This window comes from Pan paniscus, chromosome 9 (genome assembly GCF_029289425.2).
Source record: "Pan paniscus chromosome 9, NHGRI_mPanPan1-v2.0_pri, whole genome shotgun sequence".
NCBI classification, from domain to species: domain Eukaryota; kingdom Metazoa; phylum Chordata; class Mammalia; order Primates; family Hominidae; genus Pan; species Pan paniscus.
In genome coordinates, this window is record NC_073258.2 from 28,714,040 (window position 1) to 28,731,492 (window position 17,453).

The window sequence follows — 17,453 nt, forward strand, 5'->3', positions numbered from 1 at the left end:
AGCACCCTCTTCCAGAATAGTCCAGGCTTATTCGTTTTCTTGTCTCTATCACACTGGCTTAGATATAAATTACATAACATGTGTTCTCAAAATAGGTTAACTTATTCATCCATTTTATAAATGCTTAGTGCAAGCCTACTGTGTGTCCAGCACAGAACTAGGTGCTAGGGATACATAAGCAAAACAAAGAATCTTCTCTCTTGACATTTACAGAGCAAATGAAAGTAAAAATACTATAGAAAAAAAGAGAGAGGGTATAAGAAAGATAAGGCAGGAGCCGACAAGAACTAGCAAGTGATCAAATGATGGAAGTGGAATGAGTGACACAAAGGGTAGTAGCAGAGGAGGTATGGGATATTGAAGGTAAGATTATAAAAGGCTGTGTAAGTCATTGAAGAAACTTTGGCTTTCACTCTGGATGAAATGAGGTTCTAAGAAATGGCATGACCCGACTTACATTTAAATAGGTCATCCTGACCCTTGTGAGAAGGATAGGCCACTGGGGACAAGAGTGTGAGCAAAGAAGCTGCTTGAAAGTACTGCAGGAGTCCCAACCAAAGATGATGATGATATAAACCAGAGTGATAGCTGTGAAGGAGGTAGAGAGGGATCAGAATCTGGCTATATGTACGGTAAAGTAAAACAAATCGGGAACAACCTGGTAGTAGGAGACCCAAGTTTTCCTGCTGTGGAGCTTAAATCTTCCCAGATCTCTTCAAGCGTTCATCACATATTAGTCACTCTTTCATGTACTCTGGCAACCAACATGACTAGACTTCAGGAACCACGATGTTTAAAAGCGAATGAGACCTCCATTCACACCAGAATAAGGCCCAGCTCCTGAAAAATTATTTCTTGTCCCAAGATCTATCCATTCCACAATAAAAATTTTACTTTCAAATCCTGCAGGGAACCATTAGGAAGAATACAAATGATCAGTGTGTTCTCAAGGTCATGGCTACTCAGTTTTACATAGTCCTGCATGTCAAACATCTCAGTCTGGATATAGATTGGTTTTTGTTTGAGTCTAGACTCATTCATCTTCATGAAGGTCACTCCTCCAGCCTCTGGGGAAAATGAGGACTATATAGGTTTTCTGTAATCTTCAGGGTCTCAGTTTCTCTCTCCTTGAATAACCTCTGAATAAGAACTCATATCTCCCCAGGAACAAAAAGTAAAAGTATAGGCATAGAATAATTTAATACATAAAGATGAAAAGGACAAATATTCCAAAGAAACTATAAAGTCTACAGAAAGAGTTTTTTTGTTTTTTTTTTAAGAAAATGTATGCCCAGTTCAGAGAAAAACATTTAACTCATCAAGTTAAACCTTGATTCAGGTCACTGTACTTCAGAGTTCTTCCCAAATCATAGGTTAATGCTGCCTTTATGCTTATGCAACACAAAGGTCTATACAGAAGGTTTACAGAGCCAAGGAAGAGGCTCTACCAAAGATGAATTGAGTAGACAAAAAGATTCAAGCTTTGAAAGTCATCATCATTTTGGGTAGTTTCTGATTTGAGAGGTATGCTGTCAACTGAGAAAAAAACATTTCTGGAGAATTTATTAGGCATGGGCACTTTATGAGGTGCCCAATCTTTTATAACATTCACACTCTGTGAGGCAGAGATAATTTTCTTCATTTTCCAGATGAGAAAACTGAAGATAAGAGGGGTTAAATAATTTTTCTAAGGCCATAGAGCTAGTAAATGGTAGAGATGGAATTTGTACTTAAGTCTTTGTGATCCCAAATACCATGCTTTTTCATTTATACCATATGATTTCTTCCAAGTAGGCAGTAAAGATTGAGGAAATTCAAACTATGCTTGGTGAGAGGCAAGTTGGTGTAACACTGGTAACCAACACGATGATTTCAAACGAAGGATCTTTGTCATCATCTTACCTAAGAACTTTGTAAGCATAAAGCAGGAAAATGTATAATAAAACTTAACATGTCTTTCACTTGCCCTGGATGAAGGAGTCATTCAAATAGATGTATGCTTACACTTTACGTTTTAAAAAGTTTTTCTCATCTTTATCATTCCTTCACAAAAACCTTTTCACCAAATTTGGAAGATTCACTAAAAGAGACTGGAAAAAAATCACGATCTTCTCTTTTCTTTGATCAGTGACAGATTTCCAGCTGGGTGATATATTTTTAAACAAATGGTTATTTGAATGAATCAATAGTCACTTGAAAAAAATTATATACATTTTTCCCAAGCATAGATAATATGTGTAACCTTGGTTGGTCTGAATTCAAAGACCTATAGATATTTGAGATATATTATATTTACTTCTGGCATTGTCAATTTTCATTTTAATAATCCTTTGTCTTTAATTTGAAACAAATGTATTTCAAATAGGAAAAGTCCTTTGGAATTTGCACTGACATGAAAGCATCTTAAGCTATTTTCCCATGTTGATTTGCAAAATACTAGTATCTCAGTAAGCTATTGGGAAAAATCAATCCTTGATCCAGAAGTTTGGAAATTCAGCATACTTTATCTCCTGCTTGGATTTTTTTTAGCAAATGCATGCATATTAAAGTGTCTTAGAAGTCCTCTAATGAGAAACCAAAACTTTAGTTAATCATGGAATGAGTCCCCACTTGTTTGCTTCTAATACTCTATGGAAAGGGTAGCCATGCTGCCTTCTAGGTTTGAATATTAGGCCAATGACATTGGTTCTCTAAGTATTGTTTAGAAACATTGGTAATACAAAAATAAAATATCGTCTGGCAAATCCATGAAACTAGCCCTGCTTAGAATTTGGGGCTATAGTAGTATATGCATATGAAAATGTTATAGTTTAATTTTAAAACATATATGATTTTAAATTAAATTCAATAATTCTACCCTACTCTTGAGATTTTAAGATTCATATGTTTCTTGATAAATTACATCTAATGGAAATATAATGAACAGTGTTAATCAAATGGAGCTCAGCTGTGTCTAACCTGGTGGGTGCATCTAAAGGGAAGCAAACAACAGTTTTTTATTTCAGATGTTTTGCTCCTATAATCACATGAAGGATAAGCTCTGTGTAATTCAGTGTTAGAATGGACATAAACTTGTTCCACGCTGTATGAACCTCAGATATTGTAGGAACTTCAGGGAATAACTGTGTTGGCTTTCTTTCAAAACAGGGTGGAATATGAACATGAGTGATATATGATGCCTAGGTAGTCAGTTGTTTATTTACTTATTTTAGACTACTGAACAAAAGCTAAGTATCGTGATGATTCTCTTATTCAAAAGGGTATCAGATTCTCTGAGTATAGCAGTATGATCAAAATATGCAAACAATCCTGCAATTTCCAAGAATTAAACCACAGTACCCCATTTTGTAAAAGCTCTTTACATAATCCTTATGCATACTTGACTCTGCTTAAAAACCTTTTGTCTAGTCAAAGACACTTTAGTTCTTATTTGTTGATACAAGTAAAAGTGGATGAAAAGATGAAAGAAAGCAAGCAAATATGACAACTCTATGAGATAACAGACTTTTACAATTTATACCCAGTTTTTTCCAGTATTATCACAGGACCAAGCACATAGTTTGAGGACCTAGTAGGTACTCAGTAAAATGTGGTAGAAAAATTAGTGAACTAGTTAATAAATGACTAGTGGTAACTGGCAGTGTTTTCTTCCCCCTCCGAACAGGAATGGGGTCATGATAAAAAGCCCATCAAAAATAACTTCAGATTTTTAATTGGCTCATGATTGATTGTTCTGATTGGGGATTCTGCATGTTGAAAATCATCAGTGTAAGAAAATGCACTAATGCACATAGGTGGTTATTTCTTCCACACGATGTCATTATTACATTTTTGTCAAGGTCTTTCTTCATTAAGATTTTTTTATCCATATAAATTTCTTTTAAATCAGTGTCGGTGATCATGCATAGTCAAGGGGACAATGTTCTTTATTCCCAAATCAAACTGTGGCATGATATCATCAGCTCTGATTCTAAATAATGTTGCCTATCTTACTGTCATTTGCAGCCAGCTATTGCAAGCCCCGATATCATGTTTATTAAAATTCACATTCCATGGGACACGCTGTGCAAGTATGCAGAGAGGCTGAATATCAGGATGCCCTTCAGGTACTTTCAAATTTTACTTTATTTTATCTCAATATATATTAAAATGAGTCTATCTTTGCATCACCTTAGAGCAACAAATGCAACCCCTTCTACAGAGAAAATGCTTTTTCTTTCAAAATTTCAGTTATTCTGGACAGTTTTTTTTTCTTCCTAATTTGTTTGTCTAATTTGGTAAACTTTCTGATTTCCTGGACACTATGTCATTTCAAGGTGGACCTGCCTAGTGGGAGAGTAAAACAGTTATTTTCAATTTTAACTTACAACAATTCCCAAGATCAGTCTCACTCCTTATTTCATATGGGTGGGCAGAACTCTTTTTAGTTTTGTGGAAGGCAGAAAGTATAAGTGCATAGCATTTTCTTCATATGTAAATTGTTCTTCTCTGTATAGTCATTAGCAAGAATCATTTCTCAAGTCAATGCAACCAGGAAGGTTTCTTAATTCTGTCCTCAATAACAAGAAATAAATGGTAATAGGAGGACTGCTTCTTTCAAAGATTTTTCAGTCCTTCCTTTAGGCAAGTAAAGATTAAATAGACATCCGTTTCCCTATATTGAGTATCTTGTGTTTTATGCAGAATGTGTCACTTTCCTCCATCATTTCTCACAGTAAAATTCAACAATGCTCTTACTATGCAAAGTATTTACTCATATTAAAGACATGAACATGTACACTGATGTGGAGCTTAATATGCTTCCTCAGTTGCTATGGTTTTAAAAGGTTCAGCACAAACAGAATGCCAAGTAAGAGCCTCTAGATAATGAATATAAGTGAAAATTAAGTGCAATTCAAAAATATGGAGAAATTTCTCAGACCTGCTAGCATGAAAGAGTCCAACTCTGGTAGAAGTGCTGATATTCTCAAATATTGTGACAAGCCTCTAAAGTATTCAACATAAAATGTGAGGTATTGAGCCTCATCTTCTTAGTCATTTAAAACACGTAGGGCTCGAAAGATGCAACCATAGTCATTGCCCATAAATCAGAAATTAAGTGTTGGAAACTACTAAGGAATCCTCTTGACAATATTAGAATTAAACACCTAAATTAGCTTATATTCATGCTTGGCTAAGGGTTTAAAAATTCTCTATAGACTTGATATTTAGAATATATGCAAATAGTTCCTCAAGGATCTTGGCAAAAAAAGAATAAAATTTTAAAAAAGGTAAATAAAGGAAATAATATTCTTTCCAATTCCTCAGCACCTCATAAACTAATTTTGAGAGTATAGCTAGGTAAGTTTGCATTTGTGCTAAACAACATTTCTTGAGTTCTGGAATTTTTCTATCTTCATGCTATAACCTTCTAAAAAGTCTTTTAAAATACTTGACTGGGACTTATTACAGATGATAATATACAATATTAATAATATGCTGATAATTGCAGGAATACTTGCTCTTTGCTCAAATTTATTCTCTGGTCTGTGCATATTCATGTTATACAAAACCATGCAGAATAAAAACAGTGAAATAAATTTTAAACTCTCAAATAATTTTACAAGTAGCAGTCTTCAAATTTAGCATAGATATGGTTAATAATCACCTTTGTTTTTTCATAGTGGGAGTCAAACTTCGTAAAAATATTCTGAAATTCAATTTGAAAACATTTTCTGTGAGCCTTACAACTTTTCATAGACTCCACTTTCTATCTTATGATTATAGTTGAAACATGTATAAAAATATTCACTGAAGTATAATTTATAATTGTGAAAAATAAAATATTTAATATGTTATTAGCGGATATAAGCAAGTTAGAATACAACTTTGCAATGAAATATAGTTTATAAAATGAATGGGTACAAAGATTTCTTAGTGATTTTGGGGGAATATTAAATATAAAATTTTAAATAAAATATATAGCATATACAATTATTCATACAAGGTGATTTCATCATGTAAAATATATAGCAATGCAATTAGAAGGAAATATAATAAGAGATGAAAAAGGATTGCTTCTGATGAGTGGGATTGTGGTTCTCAGTTATTTTCTTTATACTCTTAAAAAGTATATATTTTCCACAAGTTCTAATTTGACTGCATTAATGTAAACACAGGATGCAAAAGAATGACACAAGAAAATGACCTGTTTTCTAATATCAGGACAAAATTGCTAAAGAAAAAGTCTAATACATTAATCCTAATTTCAGGATCCTTCATCCTGCCCCATCCTATGAATTCATCATTGTTTCTAAGCATCATAACTGAATTTATGTACAAACTAATTTCCTTGTAGATTAAAGAGGAGGAAGCCCTTAGCAACTATCATAAGCATGTCATTTCAGTACATATCAGTATAAAGTTCAGTTCAGGTTGAATGAATATGGTATAAAATATGCCCAAAGAGAAAGCATGTCTTCCACCTGCCTCCTCTAGACTTCATACAAAACAGATATTTGCCATGATTCCAGAAGATTGGTTCCATTTTTTTATTTCCATTGTTGGCATTATTTTACTTAGATCTGGCACAGCCACCTATTATTAAGATGTGATTATACTTTCATTCAATAGAATAGTGAATTATAAATACAACCTCAGTGTCTTGATTGGTTTGGGATAGTAGAACAAATTACCACATACTGGATGTCTTAAGCAACAAACATTTACTTGTCACAGTTCTGGACGCTGGAAGTCTGAGATCAAAGTGGCAGCATGGTTGGGCTCTGGTGAGGGCCCTCTTTTGGGTTGTATCCTCACATGGTAGAAGGAGGGCTAGCTAGCTCTCTGCTCTCTCCTCCAATTCATGAGGATTCCACCCTTATGACCTAAATACTTCCCAAAGGCCCCACCTCCAAGAACCATTAAGTATTGGAATTTCAACATGTGAATTTTCGGGAAACACAACTGCTTTGTCTATTGCAATTGGTAACAAATGTTTGCCTTACCCCTAATATTTGACTTTCATAGTTTCAAAAATAGCTTTTCTTTCTTTAACACATGTTCATTCTGCAGTACTCTATCCAGGAAAAGTCTTATAGAGACAATGGGAACACATTCTATGGTGTAATACTTTTCATATTGCTCTTTCCACCATCTCAGTTGGATTTTACTAATTTAAAAAAAAATGGAAGTCAGAGCACGTTTGGCCTCTTCTCTTTTTCCTTATTTCTGCCTTTTCAAATAAACTTTAAGGAACTCTTCGTGATGGAATAATTGTTGTTCTCTTAACTTAGATTTTAAAAATCTTTATCACAATTAATTTCTTTGTTTCTCTTCCTAAGAAGTATATTAAAAACTTTCTCTTGCTGGATTGTAAGTGACCTTCTTTTGCATGAATTAGAGCTTAGGTCTTTGGGCTGTGTGCCACAAGTGTTCCTCTGTCCCAAGGGAGATTTTGAAGAGGATGTTTTCTTGACTCAGATCATTTTTTAAAAAAATATATTCATTTTTTAATTACCTGGTAGGAATGCATGTAAAAGAAGAGTTCTACTATATCCAAGGAAAAAATGAAAAAGGGGGGGGGAAAACATGGAACATATGCAGTTACTATCCCTTTTAATTGGTGTTTTGCCTGAAGTTTCTTCTTTATAATGTTTTTCAAAAAAATGTGAATTGCATTGTGATCGTGGAAAGTCTTAGAAAATACCATGGAAATTCTCATAATTTACCAATAAAAATATTTTAAAATATGCAGCATTTTCCAAAGTGTGTCAAAGTATTACTAGTTCAACAGGATCTTAAAAGAAGAATACACTGTGGCCAAATTTGTTTCTGAACTTCTGAGTTAATAAATAAGAATATTTACTGAAAATATTTTTATAGAAGTGGCTCTCAGTCTTTAGAGCACATTAAAATGACCTGGGAAGTAATAAAAATGAAGATTTCTGGAACCTGCTCCCAGAGATTCTGGCATATTAGCTTTGGAATGGGATTGGGTATATAAATTTTTAGCAAGCATTCCAAATGTTTGTGATGTCCATGGTAAGGAAATCTTGTCTTGGAGATTTTAATATTTTAATAGTCTTTATATATTTTATAAATTTCAAGACGCAGTTATAAATTGTATAGCCTTTTCCTAATTTCCATGTAATACTGGTGTTCTTGAGAAAAGAGTTTGAGAACTGCTTGGAGTTCTTTTGGAAGATCTTCTCAGATCAGTTTAAATAATGGATGTAACATTAACTAACTCCTTAGGAACTACTTGTCATTTATTTACAATGTACACTGGAAATTTGGGATAGCAGCCAACTCATAATAAAGGAATGCTATTCAAGCATAAACTAAGTGGCAAATTATTTTCATGATGGCCAATCTAGTCTCCAATTGACAACTGTTAGCATATTCAAGAACAAATACTGCCTTAAAATTAAATTATATAAAATAATAACCTAAATAGGAAACATATATATCTCTTCTTAGGATAACATGTTTTAAAAATTTATGCATTCAAAATTTTACTCATACAGAGCAGTTCCATATTTATTCAACTTTGAAACCTACCTGTCAGATTTAACGAAGTTACAAGATTTGTTAGCTATAATCTTTCTGCAAGTTCTTTTCTTCCTCCTTCTGTCATAAACATGAATCTTGAGCATTTTATCTAAATTTTCTGCTTGGATGTATGTGTAAAATTTTAATTTGCCTACATTTTTCTAGCCACTACTTTCTTGACTTTTCTTTAAAGTAAATATGACCTACATGTTGGACTTGATGTTTCAAGTCTAACCAGGACAATTTCAAAGGTTTATAATAGTCTACATTTTGTAGTTTTTGTCATATCAGGAAGGACTCAGCCTGTGTCTTCTGCATTCCAGACATGTCAGATCCTTTTAGCATTTTTCTTGTGATCCAAAGCTGATTCCTATTCATGCTTACCTCTCACACATAAGAGAGTTCAGCACATTTTAAGACAATTCAGTCATCCTGCGGCTTCTCAGATGGAGTACCCAGATAGGGCCAACCTCACATTTTTTGTCAAGCTCTTTCTCCCACAAATATTTTAAACAAAGCAAATTTGGGGCTATATTTGTAAAACATTAAGAGCGGCTGGGCGCGGTGGCTCACGCCTGTAATCCCAGCACTTTGGGAGGCCGAAGCGGGTGGATCACGAGGTCAGGAGATGGAGACCATCCTGGCTAACACGGTGAAACTCCGTCTCTACTAAATATACAAAAAATTAGCCAGGGGTAGTGGCGGGCGCCTGTAGTCCCAGCTACTCGGGAGGCTGAGGCAGGAGAATGGCGTGAACCCGGGAGGCTGAGCTTGCAGTGAGCCGAGATCGCGCCACTGCACTCCAGCCTGGGCGACAGAGCGAGACTCCATCTCAAAACAAACAAACAAACAAACAGCAACAACAACAACAACAACAAAAAACATTAAGAGCAATCATTTTTGTCATAATTGGGGTTAAACTTAGATCACTTTTTATGCAAAAATAATATGAAATATAAAATCTAAAGGGAGGCCAATCTATAAAATAGGAGCATGGGGGTCAGGGTTTCGCTCATTTAACTGTCCTCCTCACTTAGCCCCACAGGCATCTCCACATGTAGCCATTGACTGTGTTGGACTCTGGCTGGAAACAGTGGTTGAGACAATCATTTACTTATAATATGAAGTGATTGTTGTAATAGGTAGATAGATGACTGCAGCCTTGACACAAGGTATAAAATAGCAGAACCTTTCAAATGAAAAATTGAGGGAAAAATAAAGCACCGTACATGAACAGTAGGCAGTTACTAAATTACAGGATGGAAGATTATAGGTAGAAAAGGATTTGGCCCTGCACGTTCATTTATACAGAAGAATTAAGGAGAATTACAGGTTGTTGTTTGCTTCCTGGATCAAAGATATGCAGTATATTGAAAATATAAAAACAAAATTTCCCCCACCCAGAAAACCTCTCCACAAAGATAGAAAAGGAAGAAAACCATTTCGTTATTGAATAAACATTAAACCAGAATGTGATGCATATCATAGTCAATTCACTAAAATTTGTAAAGACAGAGGGAAATCTCATTTTGTTTAATATAGCGAAACAAATACAACCTATTGCAAGCATGTTGTCAAAATAAACAATAACTAGCCCTATATTAGTCCGTTTTCATACTGCCATAAAGAACTTCCATGAGACTGGGTAGTTTATAAACGGAAATGGTTTAATTGACTCACAATTCTGCACGGCTGGAAAGGCCTCGGAAAGCTTAACAATCATGGTGGAAGGGGAAGCAAGCACCTTTTCCACAAGGTGGCAGGAGAGAAGAAATGAAGAAGGAACTTCCAAACACTTATAAAACCCTCAGATCTCGTGAGAACTCACTCACTATCATGAGAACAGCTTGGGGGAAACCGCTCCCATGATCCAATCACCTCCCTCCTCAACACCTGGGGATTACACGTCGAGATGAGATTTGGGTGGAAACACAAAGCCAAACCGTATCAATCCCTTTGTGTTTGGGTGGAAACACAAAGCCAAACCGTATCATCACTCATAGTTCATCATAGATTCACCTGGTAATTGGACTGTTAATTAGCTTCATACGGAAGAGAAATAAAACCTCTCATATCTTTTTGACAGGAGGTAGTTCTGCAACTTGGCGCAAGGCATCCGCCAAAGTTAAGCTCCTACCTCTCACAGAAATGGACAGGGGACTGCTATCTCCCTTCATGTTTACATTTTAAAAAGACTGCTCCTAAATCCTAACAAAAGGCCCATCGCATTTTCTAAAGAATTCATATACATTTCAAAGAGAGGAGAAAGTACTTATAATGGCAAGTTTTCTTAAGTTAATGCTCTCAGAAGAGAAAGGGAGGAGAAGTCTCTTTCGTTTTCAACAGGGAGAATTAAGTCTATTATTTTTCATTTTGATTTGTTCTTACCATATAAGTGTTCTTAAAAGTATTTATATTCATTTTGTATGACTTTCTCCATTTTCTTTATTTCTCCTAAAGCATTTTCTCAAAGTTTTTAAATTGTTTAAGAGAAATATTCAGACTACCATCAATAAAGACAGAGAGTAGTGTTTAGTTCAAATGCCAACCAACCCTTCCATATTCTTTTATAATATTCCTAACCATATCCACTCCTGATAATTACAGTTGTAAACATTATCTCCTTTTAATGATGTCCCTGGATTTGTTTGATGCTGGAAATTATTTTATACCAATTTCCACATTTGTAGCTTTTTTGAAAAAAATACTGTATTTAGTAAGTGTTTATGAAATGAAAAATACTCTCTGGCACTGAAAGAGTTAAATGCAACTGTGAATTAAACAAAGGCTCATTCATTTATTCATTGACCATCAGTGAAGAGGTATGTTACATCAGGAAAAATAGTGCAAGACAATATATGTACCGGTGGTTCTGAAGAAAAGATGAGTTTACAGTCCAGTAAGAATTGAGTGAAGTATGCACACAAGCTTTTGTGTATGTTTGAAAAAAATAAAGAAGTATTTAAAGTGTGAGTTTCGGATAGATATAACAAGCTTCAATGTTCCATATTTGAAGTTAGTGTTGGAATATGGCAGGGACAACTTTAAAATTATTTTCTGGCAATATGACTGCAGTGAAATATGGTATCTCCAAAAGTTTGCAGTGAAAGGGACTGCAATGAAATATGGTATCTCCAAAAGTTTTCAAGTTTTCTAAGCAGCTAATAACATACTTAGGGCTAAATATCAGTTGTCCTATTAACCCTGCTTTCTAGGTACCACATCATAGAGGAGCTTACTGATCCTCTGAAATGAATTTTAGTGATGGGGATAAAGAAGTATTTTAGAAGAGCGAGAATATCAGATTCCTGAGCTCCAACATGAGCATGTAGAGAAAATTATTTAAGAGATGAATTAATTCTGTCACCTTAATTTTTAGTTTCTCTAAGAAATGCTGTACCTCTACTTAAAACACTCAATATCTTCCCTGTTGCTTTTCATCCAAAAACCTCAGCATTAGCTGTTAAGGCCCGTTATCATCTGTGCCTTGTTTACCATCCTCTACTCTTTTATCAGGATCCTCAACTTTTAGTATATACTCCAGCTATTACCAAATTGGTTGCAGTTATCTAAATCTTATAATACTTGGTTTTGTCCCAATGATGACCTCATATGCTGCTGCTACCTTTGTCTAGAATGTCACGTGTTACCTCTTTACCCAAAAGACTACTCCCATTCATGCTTCGAGATTCAATACAGGTGACATATCCTCTGGGACAACATCCCTGTGTCCTTTGTCCTCCACCTGTAAAAACTAATTGAGCTCCCTTTCCTGGGTATTTCCATTCTTGCATTTTCACATTTTATTTTAACTGATGACTTCTCACCTCAACTATCAAGAAAGCTTCTTGGGGGCACAAACTGACCCTACCTCTTTTTTTCTCTAAAGTTTTAGTGGTTATAACACTCCTTAGCAAATCAGAAGTATTTATTACATATGTATTAAATGCATGTATAGATGGATGGACGGAAAAATGGAAGGAGGGATGGATGGATGGATGGCCTTATATAAAATGTAAGAAAATAATTCAATTAGTATAAATTGAGTGGCAGAAGACAGACTTTCAATAAATAGAATTAAAAATAATTCTATTTTTTCAAAAGTGGTCTGTTGATTTATTAGAGTGTCTTTGTTATTAGTATCTTAGATTCTGAAATTAAAACAATGTAAGGCTGATATTCCTCATAGTATGCTGGGTTATTTCAAACATCTTAAGTTTCTTAAGCCTACGGAACTTGGAGTATAGAAATGCTCAATATGATTGAATGTTGTTACTCACTCGTATCACTTTATTTTCCTGTGGCTTTCCTTAGATGTTTTTTATTATTTTTTCAGGAAAAAATGCTATTACACTGACGGGAGGAGCAAATCAATGGGCAGGTTGGTGGGTGATGAATCATTTCTTTATAACAAATGTGTCGTTTTGAAAAAAATAAGAAGATATTTGATTCCCCATATCAGCAGTTGTAAATCGTAGGAAGAAAAATTCTATTGATTTGTTGAAGAGATTTCCAAAATAACTTATGCCAAATCGAATAACATTTAAAATCTGATAATCTTTTTGTTACAATTTATCATTGCCATTCTTGGAATCTTCCCATGTTATAATGTTATGGAAGGAGGACTTTAATCACAAGTTCACATGTTATGATATTTTAATTTTAAAAATAGTTATAAGACCAGGATCAATGGTTAAATGATGACCCACAGTAACAAAACAATAAACCCAACAAAGACCTTCTGTATCATTCAGTCCAGTTCTCTCATTTGAAAGAAGTGGTAAAGACTAGTGTTCAGAGAGATGAGGTGCTTTACCAAGGCCATGTACCATCTTTTGAATTGCAGACCCACTCTTATTCTAACCCCGGAAGGTACCGCTCTTATCCTAGTATTGAAAATGAACTTTTGAAGAGCTTTACCTCAAAACATTAGCTCTTTACCTATTGTGGTAAGAATAACTATGGAAAAGGAGTTAATCAAACCACAACCCTGAGACAGAAGAAACTCTTCCATCTGAATCTTCTTGTCACTATTTAACTGGAAGAAATCAGCTCCCATTTAATGAATGCTCAAAGAAAAAGCTTCTTACCCTTGGCCGTTTTCTGCACTTTGCCGAAGAACCAGTTAATAAAGATAAAGCATGTGAATGTGGTAGAGTATGCTCCATTAAATGATGTTGAAGGATGTATGTTATAAATCAGAATAACACAAAAGCTAGAACTGTACGGTGTGAATAACAGACCATTTTAGGAAATGATTCAATAAATCTAGTGTCTTTACCAAATAAAATTGAATGTAATTTCAAACTTTAGAAATCAGAATGGGAAAATGTCCGTCTCTTTTAAGCATTAATTTTAGGCGTGGCAATATTGAGTGACAAGAAAAGTAAATTATGGAGAAAAAAAAACTTGAAATTAGAATGAATATTAAAGAAATTAGCACTGAAATAGCTTTTCCTCTTTAAATTAATGATGCTCTTCAACCGAGTCACATTTTTCTGTCAGGTTAACATATTTTAATTCAGAGTGAGCTCTCATTTCCCGTGTGGGTATTTGGTCCTGGTCTATGTAGCAAATTTCCAGTCATTTTTGCTAATAAAATTAGTCATTGGAATATTACAATTTGCAAGTTTACAACTGCAGGTTTTTCTTGTCTTTGCTCTGCATATGCCTGCTTATTGTTGGATGGCTGATAAAATCTCTAGATTTGCTTCAGTTTGCTACTATAGAATTAGTGAGACTTTGCTACTACATAATTAGTAGGTTTTCTGTTAAACAAGAATCTTTCCTTTGGAGACTTGGGAAAGTATATATTCTGTATATTAAAATTGGAACAAATGTCTGTTTATATATAAAGCTATCATGGCAAATGCGTGTACTAAATCCTAAAGAAACATTTTTAATAATGTAAAAAATGTTCTTTTCTCTGTTTTGGTCAAATTTAAAAGTAAACTAGAAAAATGAACACTACTATATGTCATTACTTGTTTTATCTTTTGTGTTTCTTATTTTCTGTGTAAGTTCATAAAATGAAAATTCAGTTATCATTTATTCCAAATGATTATTAAAATATCTTGAACCTTACTCTAGCCCACCCCTTTTCATTTTACTTATAATAAGTAAATCTCTTTATTCTATGTCTTTGTGGATTCATGTGGGAGGGGTAGGGAATAAATAGAAAAGAAGTCTATAAAATTATATAACATTAAACTGAAAAAAATTACAAAATTTGGAAACTCAATCTGTAGGCAGTTTGAAAAGTGGAAAATTGAAATCAAACGTGGCTATTTAGTTTCGCTCGTGCTTTTCTTTTCTTGAAGTGGGAAAGGTATTTTCCTCACATGCTTAGTTTTGACCGGTACATATTAGGGGATAAATAATGTACAGGCAATTGTCCAGCTTTTGAGGATCATCCCTTCTCCAGCAGGTTGAAAGGATGTTGTTGGTTTTATTATCACTGCAATTTATTTTTTATTCACAAAGCATTTTCACATTCAATTATTAAACCATCTTAAAAATGACTCTGCAAGGGAAGCAGAACAGAGAGTAGCCAGTTTTGCAGATCGGAAAACAAAAAAGACTCCCTTATCATCCCCACCCACACACCCCATGCCCTGCTTTCACAGCTGGTTTGGCAGAGTTTGTGCTTCAGTCAAGTTCCTTTGACCCTTTAATCCAGACTTATTTTCAATTTTCATAGAATTATCTTAGGTTTTCCTGGATTGTAGCAAATAAACCTAAAGCTCTATTTTTGCATTGTGCTGTGATATCTTGGATTTGCAAGATGTCCAACACAATAAAGGTTTAGTAGAGTGTAGATAATGTATTAGATTACACTGCTGGCATGGTGATGGTACTTTTAGTAGTATAAATCATATATTATTATAAACATGTATTGAGTACTTACTATGTTCTGTGCCCCGTGGTGTCAGACAATATTTATTTAATTCTCAAAATATTTCTTTTCAATTAAGAGAAGCAAAACTTAGTGAGGGCCCAAGAAATTAATAAGCTAGATCCTGGCATCCTGGTAATCAAATTTAGGCCAACCATATTTCACTATTAGACTCCATTTACCCCTTCCTTCACAGGAAGTGTATGTGAAAACCTAAAGTGATAATATTGTTTGTTTTCTGTTAACATCACAAATGATGGTCTGAAAACCCTTTTATTCTATTTCTTTTAAAACTATTTAAAATTCACATTTATACATACTTTGTTTATGATGTTGTCAGAGCTACTAGAGCCTTGGGTGCTGTAGCCTGTCAGCATTTTCTAAGTGTAATTAGAATGCTTCCTTTTATTTGATCCTGCTAGCCTCCTAATGAAGGAGAACAAATGGAATTACTCTCTGTCTTTAGAAATGAGAACCTGAAGCTCAAAGATTAGAAATGTTTAGCCCAATTTCAGTGACCAGCAAATTCAGCACTAGAACACTCATGTTCCAACTCCTACCCCATTGCTTTTTATCAACTATGCTAAATTTAAAAAGCTTGAGTAATTTCTGTGCAGTCTATTCAATGTTTTCTACATGTCTATACATCAAACTCTCCAATGAGGTGATATTTTATTATTTTAAAGGCTGTCTTTGTAATGAGAAGCAGCAAAGTAAACACCTCAAATACTATGTATTTATTATTTTAGGCTAGAAAAAAATGTTTTGGTTCTTCCAAAACCAAAAATGATTTGATAAGTAAATGATAACCTTACTTGGCAAAGGAAAAATCCAGACTTTCACATACCAAGTCTTGCATTAGGATTTGATTATTATTTCAAATTATACATGGCAATTATAATTTACATATTATATATTATAATATAATATATAATTATATATTATATATTATAATATAATATATAATTATATATTATATATTATAATATAATATATAATTATATATTATATATTATAATATAATATATAATTATATATTATATATTATAATATAATATATATAATATATAATATATAATTATATAATTATATATTATAATTATATAATTCTATGTCTTTGTGGATTCATGTGGGAGGGGTAGGGAATAAATAGAAAAGAAGTCTATAAAATTATATAACATTATAATATATATTATATATTATATATTATATATTATATATTATAATATATAATATATATAATATATAATATATTAATATAATATATAATAAATATATAATATAAATATATATTTATAATTATATAATATATAATTATATATGATATATAATTATATATTATATAATTATAATATATATAATATATATAATATATATAATTATATATCATATATAATTATAATATATGTAATATATAATATATATATTATAATAATATATGATATATAATTATATAATATATATTATATGTAATATATAATATATATATTATAATAATATATTATATATAATTATATAATATATATTATATATAATTGTATATAATATGTATTATATATAATTATATATAATACGTATTATATACAATTATATATAATACATATTATATATAATAATAATTAATATATATAATATATAATTATATATTATATATTATAATCTTATATATTACCATAATAGACTTGAAGGAAATAATTCCTGAGATACAATATTTGCTGCCTGCCCATTGCTATACTAGTTTTTTTTCTGAAGTTCAAGCAGAGTTGGCCAAAGAAATATTGAGGTGTGTTATATTTAACACTCCTCTAGGAAAATATTCTATCCTGCTATTTGGACTTACTATTGCAGAAGAAGCCAAAAATTTCCCCAGATAGAAACCCATAGTGTGTAAATATTGCAAATGTGTTATTAAACACAGCTATTATTATAGTAACTCTGAATTTAGACTTTCAGAGTCCATCTCTGGAGTCAATAGCTTTCTTCTGTTTCTATTTTCTTTGTAAAATAAATCTGATTTCAATCAGTA

General features: G+C 32.9%; 1 protein-coding gene across 3 annotated transcripts in view; it reads left to right on the forward strand.

Annotated features, from left to right (window-relative positions):
* Nucleotides 1-17,453, forward strand: part of ANO3 (anoctamin 3) — a 333,485-nt gene that overhangs the window by 182,504 nt on the left and 133,528 nt on the right. For all 3 annotated transcript variants that reach the window (XM_003830440.6, XM_034932304.3, XM_034932303.3), the window contains 2 exons: nucleotides 4,006-4,106; nucleotides 12,869-12,913. In XM_003830440.6, the coding sequence (XP_003830488.1) occupies nucleotides 4,006-4,106; nucleotides 12,869-12,913 (146 nt within the window). The remainder of the gene's footprint in view (nucleotides 1-4,005; nucleotides 4,107-12,868; nucleotides 12,914-17,453) is intronic.